We start from the raw sequence: 19,971 nt of genomic DNA on the forward strand, positions 1-19,971 counted from the left end.
TGGAGTATAGCTGGTGCAGCGGTTGCTACCAGCTATCTCTCCTGTTCTGTCTCCTGGGATCGCACTAGCTACTTTTTGCTAGCGCTGGGGATCCTTCTGTTCTGTCTCCTGGGATCGCACTAGCTACTTTTTGCTAGCGCCGGGGATCCTTCTGTTCTGTCTCCTGGGATCGCGCTAGCTACTTTTCGCTAGCGCTGGGGATCCTTCTGTTCTGTCTTCTGGGATCGCGCTGGCCACTTTTCGCTGGCGCTGGGGATCCTTCTGTTCTGCTACTCTGTACTTGGATCGCGCTAGCCACTTTTCGCTAGTGCTGTGGATCCTATTTCTCGCTTGTCCCTGTTTTCGTGTGTCTGTCTGCTACGCTTGCTGGAGGCTCGGTGAGGTAACCGTTAAGCAAGCGCTCGCGTCCTCTGTTTCATGTTTGTCTGTTAATGGTTAGTTAGGCGTGCTTGTCTCTATTGTGCTTATCACGTGGAGACCGCGCATAACCGCGTGCACTGTTGCGAATGAGTGCGGTGTTCGCGGTTAGCTAGCATTTGTTATTTTCCGTATCTCCTCATTGTATTATTTGCTGTGCCTTTGCTAACCTCGTATTCTGTTCTGATCTGCCTTGTGTCTTGTCTGGCGATCGCACCTTTCGCGTTCCTATTTCATATCTGCTGTTGTGTGTGTGCGGTTGCGGGGTGGCGACTGGATTGGCACACACACATACAACCTGTCCCTTTGCTCATTCTCATTCGCAATCGCCTCTCTTGCGATTGCGTTCTGCGTTTTGTACAATTCCTGTCTGGCATTTGTGGAGGTACAGAGGATTGGTTCCTCTGCACTCCCCAGCGCCATCTGCCGACAGGAATTTTCCCTCTACGGGTGTGTAGCACCTTTTGCTGGGTTCCTGCAAATTATACGCTTGTGGAGGATTTCCGTCGTGTCAGCGCACACGTTGTGCGCTGATCACGGGGAAAGTTCCACAATCGTTACAGTTAGGTAAGGTTCTTTGTGACTTAAGGCGTGTAGCTCTGACACCCTTCTGGCCGATGTTATTGCCACAAGGAACGCTACTTTCAAAGTTTTGAACCATAGTGGACATTCCTGGATTGGTTCAAAGGGAGCTCCCGATAAGTATTCTAGGACTAGTGGTAGGTCCCATTTAGGGAATATAGATTTTGAGGGTGGACGTAGCCTCATTACTCCTGCCACAAACTGCTTAATTAAAGGGTTGAAGGCCCATTTATGACCTGAAAGAGCAGAAATTGCCGAGATTTGCACCTTGATGGAGTGGAATGAGAGTCCCTTATCCACCCCTGTCTGTAGAAACGATAGAACGTGATGAACTGGAGGTTGCACCGGATCAAATTCTTTATTAGCCGCAAATTCTAAGAAGATTTTCCAAATCCTGTGGTAAGTTTGATTTGTGGTTGATTTCCTTGACTTCAGTAAGGTGGTAATTACTGACTCAGAGCAACCTAACTCTTGCAGTCTCCTCCTCTCAATTTCCATGCCTCCAGCTTGAGCCGAGAGGGATTGGGGTGTAGTATCGGACCTTGGGACAGTAATGTTCTGGTGACTGGGATTGACAGTGGTTGGTCCATCGCCATCTGAAGAGTCATAGGAAACCAAGGCCTTTTGGGCCATGACGGTAAGATTGCTATTAATGTCACTGGTTCTGATCTCAGTCTTTTTAGTAATCTGAGAATTAAAGGTATCGGGGGAAACACGTACCCCGTTTGAAACTGCCACTGGGCTGTCAGAGCATCGTGTGCTTCCGCCTCCTTTTCCGGATATCGGCTCATGTATCTGAGACATTTCCGATTCACTTTCGTAGCCATCAGGTCTATTTCCGGGACCTGCCAGTGTGTACAGACTTTCCTGAATGCCGACTCTTCCAATTCCCATTCGTTGTTGGAAAATTTCGTCCTGCTGAGATAGTCCGGAACTATATTTGTGCAGCCTGGAATGTAGATCGCCGCTAAGGATTCCACCAATGGTATTGCCAGTGTGAAGATTAATTCTGACTCCTCCAAGAGTGACTGGCTGCGTGACCCACCCTGATTTTGGATATAGGCCACCGCAGTCTTGTTGTCCATTTTCAACAGAACTGGTTTCCCCACTATTAAACTCCGTAGGTGACTGAGAGCGCAGAACGCTGCCCTCATTTCCAACTTGTTGGCAGGCCAAGTTTTCATAAATGGGGCCCAAGTCCCTTGTATGACCTGAGTCCCACAGACTGCTCCCCAACCTTTTGTACTGGCATCCGTACTGATCACTAACTGTGGTCTTGGCTGTAATGGGATGCTCTTTTCTAGGTTTGTGGAATTCATCCACCAGTGAAGCTGTTTCTTCATCCGAGGAGTCAGCAGTATAGTCTGGTACAAGTCCTCTCCATCCCACTGGGCCAGAAACCCGACTTGTAGGGACCTGAGATGCCAATGTGCCCATGGCGTCATTGGTATTGTGGAAGACATGGTGCCCAATATTTGCAGACAGAGTCTCGCCTGACACTGAGATGCCAGTAGTACCTGAAGAATTCTTTCCTGTATAATCGGGATCTTCTCTTGGGGAAGACAGACTTCGTTGGTTTTTGTCTTGAATCTGGCTCCCAGGTATATTAAGTCTTGTGTTGGCTGGAGATGACTTTTGGTGTAATTTATTAGCCATCCAAAACTCGTTAGCATGCGTATCAGAATGTCTCTGTGCGCCAGACACTCCTCGGCTGAATTCGCCAACAGTAGTACATCGTCCAGATAGTGATAGGTCCGGATGTTTTGAAGTCTTACAAGGGCTATTATTTCTAGTAGCAATTTCGAGAAGGTCCTGGGGGCTGTACATATGCCGAAAGGCAGGCACACAAATTGGAAGTGTGAATCTCCCACTGAGAACCTGAGGTACTTTTGCATATTTTGTTGTATCGGGACGTGTAGATACGCGTCCTCCAAATCGATGGAGAGCATGAAGTCGTGAGGTTTTACTGACATAATTATAGTATTTAGTGACTCCATCTTGAACTTGTCTAGAGTGATGTATGAATTTAGGTTCTTCAGGTCTAAAACCGGGCGGAGATCTCCCGTCTTTTTCTGAACGAAGAAGAGCCTGGAGTAGAAGCCCTGATACCTTTCCGTAGGGGGAACCGAGACTATAGCTCGCTTGTCCAGTAGGTCCTGTAAGTATTTTCCCAGTATGAGTCTTTTCTCCTGAGATACCGGAATATTTGTAGCTATGAAGTGATCTTTTGGTGGGGTTACCTTGAATGTCCAAAAGTGACCCGAGGTTATCGTTCTTAGGATCCAGGGTGACTTTATATGTTGTCTCCATGTGTTGCTGAATTCTTTCAGTCTGCCCCCTACCGGGCTCTTTTGGACAGGCATCTTGTCAAAAGGACTTTTTGCTGTTTTGAGAGGGCTGCGTGGTCTTTTGCTTTGTAACTCTATTGCCGGTAGCTTGTGTCGATTGCCAGTTATTACGGAAGTTCCGACCCGGACGATATGATCTGGCATTTCTATATCTTGAACCTTGAACTCTTTCCTGTGGCGGGTTATATTGCTTCTTAGGGCGTCTGTCTTGCGGCAGCAGTCCCGACTTTCCGCCGGTAACCCTGGAAATAGCTTCTTCCAACTTCTCTCCAAAAAGTGCTTTCCCGTCGTATGGGATTTTGCACCATAACTGGCGTGAAGTGGGGTCGGCCGACCACGACTTTAACCATAGTGCTCTTTTTCCTGTGACGGAATAGAGCATGGACCTTGCTGTGCCTCGGACCACATCGATGGCTGCCTCTCCGACAAAGTCTGCAGAGACTTTAAGATCTTCCAATTTTAAGATTAGCTCTTCTTTGTCCATATCGTCTAATATTGCTTGTTCAATTTTATCCACCCAGACTCTGATAGCTTTCCCTACTGCTGTTAGTGCTATGGCTGGTCTGCATGCGCCACCGGCTGACGTGTATATCTTTTTGTAGTCTTGATCCATTTTCCGGTCTAGGGAATTAATGAAGGTAACCGAGTCCTCAATTGGTAAGGTTACGTGTTTCGCCAGTCTTGTAACTGCAGCGTCTACAGTTGGGGCGGTATCTAATAGTTTTGTCTGCTCTTGTGGAAGTGGGTATAATTTTGTGAGTCTGTTGCCTAGGTGAGGTTTTTTCTCGACCCTTTGCCATTCTTCTTGAATGATGTTCAGTATTTCTTCCATAACCGGGAATGTCAGCCTTGTTTTGTCCAGGTGTTTGTAATAAGTTTTCTTTACTTTCTTTTTGCCCGCCTCCTCCCCCTCTTCATCTTCCCATTCGAGAGCCTCTCTCACGGCTCTAATAAATGGGTCTACAAGAGTGAAGTCAAATCCCACGTCTATGTCGTCTGGCGCAGATTTGCCTGCCGATGTAGAAGGTTGATCTTGAACAGGGGGAGCTGGAAGGGTAGCGATGTAGTTGCTAACTGATTCTTGCACAGCTTTTTGTATCATATTTGTGACATCAATTGGATCAGTCGACGGTTCCTTCCCAATTTCCTGAAAGCATTTGGCACAGACCAGTTTTCCCGGCATGATCTGGGTTTCCACATGCCCAGCAGAGTTTTTCCTTTTTTCGGTATTCCGGAGATCGGGATCTTTCCCTAGGTTTATAATGCGGTGATCTGCTCCTTGAGCGTCTTCGATAATAGTCCCTGGAGGTAGAGCGGTAGGACCTCTCATTTCTTCTCCACGTCGGGCTGAAATACAGTAAAGATGCCGCATAATCACTCCAGATCATATGTCAGTGCACCAAACTTACCAATCACCTCCTTACCATGATAGTGATCGCTGGTCTGTGAAGGAAGGGCAGTGAGGCATCCATAGAGGTGGCAAAAGACAGCCACACGCTAGAAAGGAGAGATACGAAAAGACTCTTAAGTGTTTAGCTACAAGAAGTTAAAGAGGCTACAGCATTGAGGGCTGTCTAGTACCTGTAGTGCAAATGTATCTAATTTACAGAGGGCTCCTTGCTTCCGGGGCGCAGCCAAAACGTCCTGCTTGGTGTTAGTCTGAAGCAAACTGACAGCACTGTGTGCCTCCGTCCGGCGCTTTAAGTAGCGCTGACGTCATCAGGCCACGCCCCCTCCGTCGCCCCTTTGTGTTTCATTGCGGATCTCCAATAGGAGATCCGCGCTGAGCGGAAGTGGTCACTAACCTTCTGCTTCCTGTGTGTGAGACGCAGAGAGGGCTTCCTGGAGCGCACGCTGATCCCGGTTGAAGGAGGGAGAAGGGAGGAAGGATGCTCACGCCAGCCACCCGCATCGAGTGGCATATAAAACGGCAGCTGATCTTTGTCCCAGGTACACAGTTTAGTGCTTAGGGCTGCAGCCCAAAAACGGACCCCCAAGGCCAGCAGAACGGGGTCCCCACCAGCCAGTCCGATTTACAGACTTCTTGAGGTGGCAACGCAGCAGGGGAGGCAGCCTGCGCGGTAGGCCACCTGATGCGGCCGGTAAGGAGGGAAAACAAAAATTAATCTGCAGGAATCTCCTGCGAAAGTCCTGTGAGGTGAAGGACAGGAAAAAAAGACACGAAGGGGAGTGGCAGTTACACCTTTATAGTTAATTGTCCTGTGGGGTATTGGGGGGTGGGACCAATACCCCGTAGTGCTGCCATGGAGGCATGGGGAAAATAGTTTCCCAACCCTGTCCTCAAGGCCCACCAACAGTACCTATTTTGTAGGAAACCACAAACATTCACAGGTGAGGTATTTAGTGTCTCAGAACAGGTAATAACTACCTCTGTGGATTTCCACAAAACATGCACTGTTGGTGTGTATTGAGGATAGGGTTGGGGAACACTAGTGTGTATATGAAGATTGCATGTGGATGGTAGATTTCCTCACATTCAGGTGAAGCAGAATCACTAGCATTGTGGAAAATACATGCATTTTTTCTGATGAGGAATGTCTATGGGCTGCATGAAAAAATGCATATATGCGTATTTTACAATGTGCATTTTTTCAAAACGCACAACTTGCTGCATATTTCTCAAAAATGCATGTAAAACAAACAATGTTTTTCAATGGAGATACAAAGGACTGCTTTTTAACATGCTTTTGTGATGAGTTTTTTTTAATTAAATAACTAATATACTGCATTTTACTCTATTGAAAAAGGGAAATACAGTATCATTAAAAAGTAAAATTCCGTTTTCTGCACTGTCTAGTGTGCTTGAAGCCTCATGGAATCACCCAGTAACCCATTACTGCCAGCACAATCTATTAACCTCTGATGGCTATAAGATGTACACACAAACCTCTAATCAAATTGAATTAAAGATAAAAGGTGTGAATAACAGGCACCTTCAAATGTAATTAAGCTAATAGGGAACAAATACACTTTATCGTCTGGCCAGAGCTTGCACCAGCTGCTTAGCTTGCTTAAGTTGCTAGCTAGCATTATTATTACTATGATTGTATTTATTATATTTATTATTAGTTGTCTATAGTGCTGACGTTTTTGTTGGTGCTTTATAGAAAACATTCAACAATTCACATCTCTCTATGAGCGCTCAGTCTATACCCCACCAGCCGTATGTCGCTTCCATAATCCTTGGCTGACTTGGGGGAACTAATTAAATTATCAGAATGTTTTTAAACAGATGTCTTGTATCATTTCTTTCTTCTTTCTTCTGTAGTTATCACTGGTACAGAGCCCAGGTATGAGTGTTATTTCACTAATGACTGATGAATTATTAATATTTATTTATTATATACTATTATATGCATGTATTTTGTATATATATGCATATATTTCTTATGAATTGGTAATATCTATTTATTTATCTTGCGCTATTATATTTTATATATGCATATATTTCTTATGGCAGACAACCACTAGTAGCTCTATAATATACGCTAAGGTTTATAATCTCCTGATATACATAATGCAACGTATCCACCTAAAATACAGCTATTATGGCTCTTGGCGCTTCTAAGTGCCAAGAGCTATGGTATCCCAAATGTTAAACAATATAATGATCTAAATGCATGTGTGACACTGATGTTATAAATGTATGTACCCTACTAGTACTGGTATATTGAGGAGTCTTGTTTTTGCTGATGTAGGCACTTGTATTGGCCTGAGGAAGCGGGCTTGGACCCGCGAAACGCGTTGCCTGTGCTATAATAAATCTTTTGTTTATTACAAAGATTTGTCGTCATTGAGGTAAGCTACCTCACGTTTTTGTCACTTTTAAATTGTTTTTAGATGCTTTTAGCTACAATTAGGGCGCCTCTTTACAATTGTCTAGTGCATTTTGTACCCCCATACGTGTCCCGTTTGAGGGGTGGAGACAGACCACGCGTGGTGTACACCACGGTGGACACCTGTCCCCCTTTTTTTCCAAGGAGTGCGACCGCATCCAGGTCCTCGGCGACCTCCCCGAGTGGAGTCGGGTTTATTGTCTCCACCTGCTTCCTACGGTCGGTTGCCCCTCTGCAACCTACCTTTGTGAGTAGATTTTCACTTACTACAATTACCCGATTGTATTGACGTACTGCACCATTGGGCTCCCCGTTTTTGTTCCCTGTGTCCTTTTTCAGAAGGTGTCCTGACACCCACTACCCACTTCACTAATGAGTTATTTATTTCATATTATACCTATATATGTGACTTTTCAGTGGCAGAGACCGTGTAATAGTGCCCCCTCTAGACAGGTGTTGATAATAATCACGTAATCTCTGTCCACACCCACAACAGCTATAGAAGGTGATAGAACAATACAGTCATACTGTATTGTTCTGATTTTTTAGGGAGACAATAACTTCTTAGTATGTTTTAGGAATAGGTCTTATATGTATTATATAACGAATTTTCATTTATTATAGTCAGATCAGCGCAGGTCATCGGTAAGTATGAAATTCAATTCTACCGTACTGACTTCTCAAAACATCAGGCAAACATTAGTGAATACTGGCCTACCAGCCACTTACAACCCACATTATAATGGTGTATATACTTGAGACTCCCAAGGGTCACGTGAAGTCTTTAGTGCTATGAGGTCATCCAGATAACATCAGTATAGTGGCAGAGATGTACCATAAAAAATAATAAGAAGCAGTACAAAGTGTAAACTGCTTTATTAAAATATTTTAAATTGAATGACCCATAATACAGCACGGTGGGGTAGTGGTTAGCGCTCTCGCCTTGCAATGCTGAGTTCCATTCCCAGCCAGGTCCGCATCTGCAAGGAGTTTATATGTTCTCCCTGTGTCTGTGTGGGTTTCCTCCAGGCACTCCGCTTTCCTCCAACATCCAAAAAACCTACAGATAAGTTAATTGGCTTCCCCCTGAAATTGGCCCTAGACTACGATACATACGCTACATGATACATACATAAACATAAGACTATGGTAAGATTAGATTGCACCTCTGAGGGACAGTTAGTGATAAGACAATATATACTCTGTACAGCGCTGCATAAGATGTTGGCGCTATTTAAGTACTAAATAATAATAATAATGCCGTAAAAGGAACACTTACATATGGGGCCCACACCATGGGTAACCCCAAATCAAAACATACTGGCCAGTAATAGGTTCAAAGGAATAAAAGGTGTTGCCCGTCTCCTTCCTTTCCTCCTTTTTCATTTATTTACAGTAATTACTTGTGAGTCTTATTTCACAGAACAGTTATGCATGTCATGTCACCTATGTGACTTTACAATGACAGAGACAGTTGTGCTCCCTGTAGACAGGTGTTGCAATGAATCAGCTCTGCCCACACCCACAACTACAGAAGGAGATAGAACAATGGCATATGCTAACAAATCTCTTTTCCATATCACTAGAGCTTTGCTTACCCCAACTCACACCATTTAGTAGCTGGTAGCCAGGTCATTCAATGTTAAATAGATATTTTAATTAGAAAAATGCAGCCAGATAATGTTTTGCCAGAAACTAAAGGCAGCCATACATCTAGCAATTTTAGTGGCCAATCAACAAAGAGACAGATCTCTCGCTTATCTAATCTGATTGGAGAGAGATCTTTTGGCGCTATAAACCACAGGCCAATTCCCGATCGATTTCTGCATGAAGTCTTGCGGGAATCTACCTTATGATGTCGCTAAGCCACCTCGTCCCTCTAATGCTAGGTACACACCATACAATTTTCTGGCAGATTTACCTGCCAGATCGATTAATTCCAACATGTCCAATCGATTCTTAGTTTTTTTGATCGTTTTTTTAAATCGTTCTTTCAATCGCTTTTCTGATCGATTTTCATAGAAGAGAACAATATCAAGCGGGAAAACGATTAAAAAAACAGTTAAAAAAATATAAAATAGAAACAATTGAAATTCAGATCGGACATGTTGGAAATAATCGATCTGGCAGGTAAATCTGCCAGAAAATTGTATGGTGTGTACCTAGCATCATGTTTTATGTCCCCCACCCGGTAATCCTTGTGGTTTCTGGCATTTTAGCACACACACGCTCCACTTGTTATATGCCTGTTGTCTAGAGAGGCCCGAATTGAAATAGGGCACGGACGCCCGGGGGGCGGGATGGGGTTGGGAAATATAAAACGTTAGAGGGGAAAGCAGTTGGGGGTTGCCGTCACATTTGTGATTATAACATATAATGTGCATGAGCTGGACCCCATGCATGCTCCAGCACGTGCACTTAATCATGTACCCTCCTCTTCATGCATGTGTTAAACTAAAATTTAAAGTGACATGGTCCCAATAAAATAAAAAGTGTTTTTTTTAATCCCCAGTTAATTTTTAACCCCAGCCTAGCCTATTAACCCAATAGTAACCCCTTCAATACCTATACTTGTTTATAAACTTTTAAAGACTGCTGCCTGTAGTGATCGGATGTGATCGATAGGACAAAAGTCTGGGGCCCCAATGCTCCACAGATGTATCGCTCTGCCGTTACCTAGCGATGCATCTGTACAGAACTGTAGCCCCCGAACGCATCCAATCACCACAGATGCGCAGGCTGGGGATAACGGTCTGCCATATGATCAGCTAGTAATAAAATATGGCATAAGGGATTTTGTTTTAACCAGGAAGAGTCAAAGAATTCATTTTTATGTGTTCTGATAGGTGAAAAATGAAAAAACAAGTTATATTTCACTAAGATGGCATAAGAAATTAAAAAGTTACTGCTGTATCACAACGACACAGCTAAAGCGTCAAAAATGTCAAGAACCTTAAGGCTGGATTCACAGTGGTCAGGTGCATAACGCACGCATTTAAATGTGTGTGAGCTACAATGGAGACTGGGCATAGACTTTAATACAAAGCCTGCATGCAGCAAGTTAGAAAAACGCGATCAGTTACAACGCTTTACTGTGAACAGCCCCATAGAATTGTATGGACAGCGAGTTAGCATGCAGAATTATTCTGCAATGCAACTAAGCACTGTGAACCCAGCCTAAGGGCTAAAAACCGTGGAACGCGAATCTGTTAAACACTTAAAAAAATTGATTATTTAGCTGCAGTTATGGCATAAAAGCATTGTGATCATAGAATCACGCGATACAGAGCTTACCCCAGCTGCTAATTGCTGGGCTTACTAAAGTTTCTTCATACTCTGAGCATTATTATTATAAATTTTTATATAGTAATGAAATTTTTGTAAATGCTTTACAGATTACATTGAACAATTTACATCTTTCAAAGAGCTCTCAGTCTAAAGCAGGCCATACACACACCGATAATTCCGTTCTGTCGCCAGAAGATTCAATAAATTCTGCTGGGACTCTATGCCACAAAAATGCCTGATCAATCAATTTCCTTTGAATTTTGGCCTAAAATATATAGAAGTAGTGATCAGACTGGATGGAAAACTTTGATCAAGGAGAGGCAGTCTATCGGTGGCCTCTAGTGTTGCACTACATCAGACGCAGAAAAAAGCGGTTTAATACATTTTATATAGACTTCATGCAGAAATCTATTGAAAATCTATGTGCAGTGTGTGCAAGGATTCTATACCTCTCCAATCATATTCAAATCAGAGCTCCATACACATGCCAGATGAAACTCGGGTGAGGCAGCTGATAATGACAGCCTCAGCCAATAATTCAGTTTCACAATATTGTGTAGTAGTAAAATGGTTAATTAGATACTAATGGTTTTTAGCGGCTGCAAATTTTAAGTTAATTTAATGCAGCTTGGACTTATACTTCACTTGTCAGTATGAAAAAAAATGCCATCTGTATCACATCATTTATCCATTTTCTCTGCCCTGCAATAATCCATCAAATACCAAATTAAATACTGCACGATTCCTTAAAGGACAAATGTAATAAGAGAGATATGGAGGCTGTCGTATTTATTTCCTTTCAAGTAACACCAGTTGCCTTGTAGCCTGCTGGCCCTCTGCCTCTAATACTTGCAATTGTATTTTGTAATCCGAGAGTGAACCAGGCCTTACTGCATTGAAGCCAATACGTTGCATGGCTATAGCTCTGGACCCAGAAATGTCACCTAAGAGCATGCATGCGTGTGTATATCTCTGCCCCCATTACAGTCATATGTCACTTCTATAGACCTAGGGTGATTTGAAGAAGAGCCGATAACTTATGTAATACAACAAGACCTATTCCTTAAACATACTAATAACTACTTTTAATTTTTTTACAGTGCAGAGCTCAGGTATGATTCTTATTTCTGTTATACAGTGCCACAGAAGATGCTGGCCGCTACCTAACTCAATAATAATAATAATATTAATATTATTTCTCTAAAGAGTAATTCATGTCATGTCACCAATGTGACTTTACATTAACAGAGACAGTAATAGTGCCCCCTGTAGACAGGTGTTACAATGAATGTGCTCTGTCCACACCCACTACAAGGATACAAGGTGATAGAACAATAGCGTATGCTAACCAATACATTTCCATACAAGTAGAGCTTTGCTTACCCCAACTCACACCATTGAATAGCTGGTAGCCAGTTTATTCAATTTCAAATAGATATTTTAATTAACAAAAATACAATTCAAGTTAGAAAACTGTTCATTTCAGAGATAGAGCCAATCAGTAGTTCCCATTCAAACATAGCTCCTCCCTTATCACTTGGAGAAGGCAGGGTGAGGGGGTATATATACTGTATGCCAAGGTGTCAGTCACCTATATGACAGATCTTACTGCTTGAAACAAGTGACATCTTGGAGACCCAGAAAGACCTGGAAGTTTGAACACCAGGAAACTATTGAATATAAGCATACAGAAGGCATCACTTTTCCAGAGCCAGCATGAAAAGTAAGTTTTTATATATGATGGCAGCAATTAATTAATTGCTTGTAATTAGGGAATTGAGGCTTTAGATCTGCAGTGGGTGAGGTTGTACAGATGAGCCTCATCTGCTGGTGTGGGGGATGCAGCACTGGGGTGATCCTGTATCTGGCAGCTTAATCATTTTGTTGTGTTTTTCCTTTGTTTATTGTTTACAGTTGGTAGCATAATAGATAGCACTCTTGCCTTGCAGCGCTGGGTCCCCAGTTTGAGTACTAGCCAGGGCACTAACAACTTGGAGTTTATATGCGCTTCCTATGTCTGTGTGGGTTTCTTCTGGGCACACCAGTTTCCTCCCACAGCTCAAAATCATACAAATAAATGAATTGGCTTCACTCTAAAAAAAATTCCCACCTACGTTGCAGAGCAATTAGAGATTGTGCCTGGGCCCTAACTGCATAATACATGTGGTGCATGATCATTAACTTTCTATAGTTATATACTTAACCTATATGAGTTGTACTACAACACTGAAACCTACACAACTAACTTACAGCTCTTTATTTTATATTGTATATATTTACTTTCCTTTTTTATTGCTCTGCTTTGTTTTAATATGGTTTGGTTGCCAAGTCATTTATTCTATTATAGAAATCTCCACCGGTCCAGGGAGGAAATTTCATTTAGCCAATCAACGCCACCATCTGTAGATTAAATAACTGGCTAACTGTTCAATTAGTGGCATTGATTGACAAAATTCATTCCCTTCCCTAAGTCAGAGGAGACCATCATGTGAGGGTTCTCTCATGGGGCCATATTAGGTTCATGCTGCACCAGGGCCCACTGTTTTGCCACTGAGGGTTAGGTCTTTTTCATACTTGCAAAGCTTGTTGGACAAATTAGAAGGTGTAACCTAAAACTTGTTTTCATCTCATACTTAATATTTTACTTAAATAGATGGTAAGAGTGCATATGGCACATTATTGCCCCCTGCAATACTGGATCTTGCAAGTAAGGGGCTCTTTTTCCACATCTGACCTCTGCCTGTCATCCACATCCACATCCACACTATAGCCAAAAGCTTAGCAGAGGGCATGTGTAGAGGGCTTAGCTGTAATTCGAAACTAGGATGTGCCTGAAAATACAGTAATCTTGGGGGAGCTGCATTGTATGTTTTTATTCCTTTAGCTCAGTATGTGGCAATGCAATTCTGATGAATGTGTATGTTCTATGTCCAAAGGAAAAGTGACACATGACCAGGATGTGGAGAATTCACCAGAGAGAAGAAAAAGAGAAAATTTGCCAAAAGAAGCCACTGATTTTCTAAGGAACTGGCTCTTTGAACATCTCGATGATCCATTCCCGACAACTGAAGAAAAGGAGTTTATGCTTGAGAAGACTGGCCTCACAGCAACCCAGGTATGTCACTTCTGGTTATACAGCTCCTTGGGGTCAGCTGAGGTTGAAGGATTTGGGATGAAGCCCAAATGAACCGAAATGTAACAAAGGCAATGAGGTTAATAACTGTATACAAATAGAACATAAAAGCCAATTAGATCCAAAATGTAACCAGACAAGTTCTAATTACGACAATAAGGTTGAGGAGAGAAGCAAAAAATGGTGGACAGAATACCTGTTTCATGGGTCAAATTATACACTTGGTAAACTGCACTACAGCTATCTTCCTCTCCACATACTCCATTTTCCTGGCTGTGTATGGCGGCAATTTAAACATCACATCGCCAGGTTTTGCAGATCTAAGGAATGGGTGAATGTCAAACCAATTTAACTAACCTTGCATTTTTTTGTGACCAGACTTCTATTCTGTCTGGCCATTACTGGATATACGTTTTTCTGACTTCATTTGAATAACGGACAGTGTTTTTTACTGGCAGGGAGCTTAACCTTCTGCCGACCGTGTCACGCCAATGGGCGTGGCCACGGCGGCAGCCCCAGGACCGCCTAACACTGATTGGCGTAAAGTCCTGGGGTTCTCTTCTGCAGGAGATCGCGCGCAAGCTCCGCGCGCAACTCCTGCTTGGGGGGGCGGAGCTCCGCCCCACCTTCAGTCTCCAAGCGGCTATTGCCGCTCGGGAGACTGTCAGACAGCGTGATCGCTGTCTATTTACATGATGCAGCGATGCGATCAGCAGCAGCGCTGCACTGGGGACAGCCGTGTGACACGGCTGTCCCTCTGGGGGACAAGAGAGCGATCGGCTCTCATAGGCAGAAGCCTATGACAGCCGATCGCCATAATTGGCTGGCTGGGGGGAGGGAGGGAGGCAGGGTTTTTAAAGAACAAGAAACACTAATATTTATTACAAAAAAATAAACATGGGGGGAGCGATCAGACCCCACCAACAGAGAGCTCTGTTGGTGGGGAGAAAAGGGGGGGGGGATCACTTGTGTGCTGTGTTGTGCGGCCCTGCAGCTTAGCCTCAAAGCTGCAGTGGCCAATTTTACTAAAAATGGCCTGGTCACTAAGGGGGTTTAGCCCTGCAGTCCTCAAGTGGTTGACAGATAGCTGCCACTGAAAGACATTCTTTTTAAACACTATGATCGCTCTGTATTTGTTCAATTTTCACTATAGAGGGTTTTTTGTTTTGCAGTTCTAGTGCACAAAAAGCTTTGCATAACCACAGGTGAGCTTCATTTTTTTTTTTACAAAAACACAGTTACAGATGCATTGTATTATATACTGTATTCAGGTAATGACATTCTATGAGCATGGGGGACTTGAGAACACAGCAATACATGCATGCAGCTACATTTGAGTCGTCAGCAGGTTCTATTGCTTGTGTGTGTCGAATTTAGCATTCAGTATGGAGGCAGTGTTGGTGGGTTTTCTGGATGTGAGAGGTCCAGAGCCTGGGTGTGAGAGGTCCAGGCCCACCTGCACTCCCCTCCAGGTATCGCGCATTGGCCTTGGGGCCCCGGCCAGTGAGAGAGGTCCGGGGCCCCTGGCCATCGTGCGAACCAATCGTGTGTTTTTAAACGTTTTTTTTTCAGCTCTAGGACATGGCAGACAGGTGAGCGGTTAGGGAGGGACCCCTGTGGGAGGGATGCCTGCACGGGGTGGTCCTGCTAGCGACGCAATCTTGCGATTTGCGTCCAACTGAAGCCTCCCACCTGAATGCTAATGGCTGCTAGATGTGGTATGGCAGGTAAAGGGTGTATGACAGTGCATCCTGATTGGCTGACGAGCACCTGCTGACGACTTAAATGTAGCTGCATGCATGTATTGCTGTGTTCTATTGCTTGTGTGTGTCGAGCATGGGGGACTTGACACAGATGACATTACTTGAGGACAAAAAGCAACTGTATGGGCAATAAAGAGTAAGGAATCAAGTTTTTTATTGTGTGCCATGCCAGACCATACTTCCCCTTTATGCAGGTAGTGGCCATTTATTTGACAACTGCTTCCTTTATTTGTCTTTATTTAGTCTTTATTTCCCTTTCTGGATCAGTGGAAATTTAATATTCAGTAAAGATTAATCCACTTTCCTACAGTTCATGTGCTGTGAGTTAAACTTCAGCACCACCTGCTGGTGAAGTTGGTTAATGAGGCTTCAACTGGATACTGGGATGGGGAATGCGCAGAATCAATAATTTATTTGGAGACCAGTGTGGCAGCAAACCACCAGATTCTGTCTTATCTCCTTGGATATAGATAGGTGAAATGTTGGCAGATGACATGACTCCATGTGAAGAAGTTTACATTGTCTGGAAAAGGAATGGGTGATTAACCAGTACTTGCAAATCATAGGAGGAGATGCTGATTTATTTATTTTTTTTTTCTTTGCATTTAGCTGAATAATTGGTTCATTAATGCTCGCCGCCGTTATGCACCAAAAATGCGCAAGGATGCAGAGAATCCCACTGAAGCTCAGAACGGAAACACCCCTCTACCAGATGCTACAGAAAATCCCTCAACATCTGGCACATTCGTACTGCCGGTTGTACTTGTGTGTCCTGTGAGTTCACCAGTACAACCCTATGCTGATCCTCAGGCCACACGACCACTTGCAGCACCTGCCACTAAAAAAGGATATGGAAATGATTCCAATCGCAGCGATGATGCTGGACACACAGCAGCGACTGCATCTTCTGCTGGGATTTCCCAAGCTGGACCATCCAGCAGCATCTCAGCTCAGGAGGCAAGTGTTCCCCAAGAGCGATTTAGTGCAATGTACATACTGGGATTAGTATGTGGACGTGAACTGGAGATACTGGAACGTGAGGCTAAGCAGATGAAATCTCTACATGCCTAAATATCAGCTTTAAGCTTATTTATGTGGCACTTTACATTTACAAGCCAAATAATGAAGATGAGATTGTTTTAAATACTTCAATACAGATGTTATTTACATTAAATGTAATATTGAGCTCCGTTAGTTTAATGTTGTGCTGCCTGGAGACACTGTGAGTGGGGTGGCAATGTTCCCTGAACACTTGCAGCTCAGTATTCTACAGATATGCTGCTACCCCACTCTTGCATTTCATTGCAATCAGTAAGGGCCAGCCTATGGAGTCCTCCTCCACACATAGCACCCCATCCTTCTCTAAATCTCCTGGCACCCTCTTGGATTGCTGCTTGGCTACTATCTAGTGTTTGGATGGGGGATAATCAAGCACTTTTGACACTCTTCCTTTGGTTTCAAGTTTTCAATCTTCCATTGTGTGATGATTTTTAGTGTTGCTCTATCCTATTATGTTTGTAGGGGAAGAGCAATGGGGAGGGGTGTCATATTAAAATTTATAAACTGTAAATGTATTGCACTTTTGGACAGCTTTATTATCATTCTGAGTTGTTTTCCGCCAAATCAATTGGGGGTTTTAGATGTGGGGAAGCAACATTCTGAGCAAAAAGAAGGCCGGGTGAGTGAGTCATATCACTCTCCTCAATGGAGTTTTTTGAGGCCCCTTTAAACATAAGAGGACCCCAAAATTATAATAATAATAATAATAATACAAAAATTTAATTTTCATATCCTGTTCAGTTTTTTGTTTTTTTTTTCAGTTTTTTTTTTTTTTTTTCTATTATTTTTTTCTATTTTTTTTTTTAGAACCTCTTTTGGAGAACTGTCTGGTATATGTAAGCACTTCTTCAGTGAAATGGTTAAGCGCTCTTCTCTGCCTGTTCCTTCTTAAACACAGCGGATATGTCATATAATGAAAAAGCCCCCCCCTTCGGGGAAAGACTCACCAGACTTCTAGGCCTCCAAGGCCAATGCTCGCATTCGGGGTATTGGCAGAGCCGCAGCCTCTCTGGCAGTCCTCTCTCGGCTATTCCCAGTCTGTGTAATCAAAAAAACGAATTCCACATTGCGTAAAAGCGTACCAGTTTATTAAAAAAATGGTTAAAAACAGATCAGTGGTGTATACGGAGTGACGTCATAGCGCACGACGCTCGCTGGACGCGGCGGGATTGTCTGTGTGCAGTAGGCTCGGTATCTTTTAGAGCACTAGCCAGTAAGATATTGCGGAGAGGGACGCTAGATGACAGAGGCGTGCGCCTTGTCACAAGCTTAGTGCATCTCACCTCTGCATACCCCTGTACCTGGAATCAGGTAGCTTGTCAAACAAGGGGCTGGCTGTGTTTCATTTTTTTGATGAAGTTTTTTGACCTAATGAGTGGTTATACACCACTGATCTGTTTTTAACCATTTTTTAAATAAACTGGTACGCTTTTACGCGATGTGGAATTCGTTTTTTTGATTACACAGACTGGGAATAGCCGAGAGAGGACTGCCAGAGAGGCTGCGGGGTGGCCAATACCCCGAATGCGAGCATTGGCCTTGGAGGCCTAGAAGTCTGGTGAGTCTTTCCCCGAAGGGGGGGCTTTTTCATTATATGACATATTCGCTGTGTTTAAGAAGGAACAGGCAGAGAAGAGCGCTTAACCATTTCACTGAAGAACTCTATTTTTGATGGCTGCAGGCATCTAGGAAGAGCGCTCCCACATGATAACCATTATATGAGCAAGGACATTATACATGTGGTTACTACCTGCCAATGTGTTTTATTTAGAATTTAAGCACCTGTAATATGAATGTTTGATGAACGTTTGATTCATTATCTTTTATAAAATTTTAGAGGTGACACACTTAACACCTGACTCAGCATATGAGCGCAGTATCAGGGTGCTGTAATTGTTGTGAATATGTAAGCACTTGTTATTTGATGATTGGGTTTTAATTTACTTTACTTATTTATTTGGCCTTGAATGTATTAAATGGAAAAAACTTACCTCAAAATTGTATTACTTTTTTCTATTGAATAATAAAAAATAGTCATTTATGTTCCAGTGTATTATTTTTCTTAATTTCTTGTAACAGTATTTAAGAATGCAGCTGCATAAAAGTGCATAGCAGACCAAAGAGAAAATGTACATTGGTGATTGTTTGTCTGTCTGTTTAGTATAAAGTATTCATAAGATCTGGTAACATTTCTATAGCTAGCCATACACGGGTAGATTATAATTTATAACCCGATATGCCAAGTGGATAGATTCCTGCTTGATTTCAGTTGTCAATTTTCCCCCACATGACAAAGCAGAAATTTACTTAAAAGGAACCTGAAGGGAGAGGTCTATGGAGGCTGCCATATTTATTTCCTTTTAAACAGTACCAGTTGTCTGGCAGTCCTGTTGAGCTTTCAGCATCAGTAGAGTCTGAACCACACACCTGAAACAAGCAGATAATCTTGTAATTTGAAACATCTGATCTGTATGCTTATTCAGGGTCTATGGCTAAAACAATTTGAAGCAATGGATCAACAGGGCAGCCAGGCAACTAGCATTAATAAAAGAGAATACATTTGGCAGCCTTCATATCCCTCTCATTTCAGGTGTATTAATATATTTATTTTCCAGCTCTGCATAATATGTTGGCGCTTTATAAATGCAATAACTAATAATAGGTGTCCTTTTACATTGATTGAATCACAAGTGTTGTTCACTCTTCTCTCTCTAAAGGCCCATTAACACTTAAAAAGCGCAAAACCGTAGTGCTTAATGCTAGAGTTTTGAGGATGTGCGATTAGCATGGTAAAATCATTGTATACTTCCGTGATTCCCGTCGATTGCGATCAGTGCTTGTAAAAGCACTGTACCACAGTCACTCGAGAACCATGGCAAAATGCTGCTGGTAACACATTTTGTGATTGGCGTTAATTGCGAATCGCTCAGGATTGGGGGCAATCGCGGCTGTGAAGTCACTGCCATATACTTAATATTGCGCTAGTGCTTCGATGGTTAGCGGGAATCATCTGCTAATCGCCTAGATGTGAATGAGCCCTAACTCTAACCTCTCCTCTGCCTAATACTAACCTCACCTCTACTCTTCCCAACACTAACCTCTCCTCTTCCTAACACTAACCTCTTCTCTGCCTAACGTTAGCCACTCCTTTCCTCTGCCTAACACTAACCCTACCTCTTCCTAGCGTTAATCTCCCGTCTGCTCTGCCCAACACTACCCAGCTGCCGTCAAGTCAGCCGTTCGGTCAGATGGCAAATACATACGTACCAAAGTGGTTTTTGTGTAACCAACTTAAAGAGTACTGTCACGGAACAGCCGTGAGAAACGAAAACGCAACCGCAATCGGTTTCCTGCCTCGATTGCTGTTGCGCTGCCAAATCAGAATCTCATTTCTGTGGATACCAGGCAGTCCAGCCTGGAGGGTCTCTGCTGTCTTCATAAGAGCAGCAGAGTTCTTTTCATGAAACCTGGTGCTTGTGACCTGTTAGCAAGAGGTGTAAACTCAAAGCTTGTCCAAGCTGATT

The 19,971-nt window shown here is 43.1% G+C and overlaps 1 protein-coding gene across 1 annotated transcript; it reads left to right on the plus strand.

Annotated features, from left to right (window-relative positions):
* Nucleotides 1-9,309: 9,309 nt before the first annotated feature.
* Nucleotides 9,310-16,459, plus strand: LOC137540997 (homeobox protein TGIF2-like). The gene is made up of 3 exons (XM_068262151.1): nucleotides 9,310-9,334; nucleotides 13,429-13,607; nucleotides 15,998-16,459. The coding sequence occupies exons 1-3, from the start codon at nucleotides 9,310-9,312 to the stop codon at nucleotides 16,457-16,459; spliced, it is 666 nt and encodes a 221-aa protein (XP_068118252.1).
* Nucleotides 16,460-19,971: the final 3,512 nt, after the last annotated feature.

Source organism: Hyperolius riggenbachi, chromosome 12 (assembly GCF_040937935.1).
Source record: "Hyperolius riggenbachi isolate aHypRig1 chromosome 12, aHypRig1.pri, whole genome shotgun sequence".
Classification (NCBI taxonomy): Eukaryota; Metazoa; Chordata; class Amphibia; order Anura; family Hyperoliidae; genus Hyperolius; species Hyperolius riggenbachi.

Excerpts from the sequence above, each read along its gene's own strand:
- LOC137540997 (XM_068262151.1), top strand. The coding sequence starts at position 9,310 with ATGTTGGAAATAATCGATCTGGCAG. Across the intron at positions 9,335-13,428 it reads GGAAATAATCGATCTGGCAG|GAAAAGTGACACATGACCAG; the intron begins GTAAATCTGCCA and ends CTATGTCCAAAG. Across the intron at positions 13,608-15,997 it reads CTGGCCTCACAGCAACCCAG|CTGAATAATTGGTTCATTAA; the intron begins GTATGTCACTTC and ends CTTTGCATTTAG.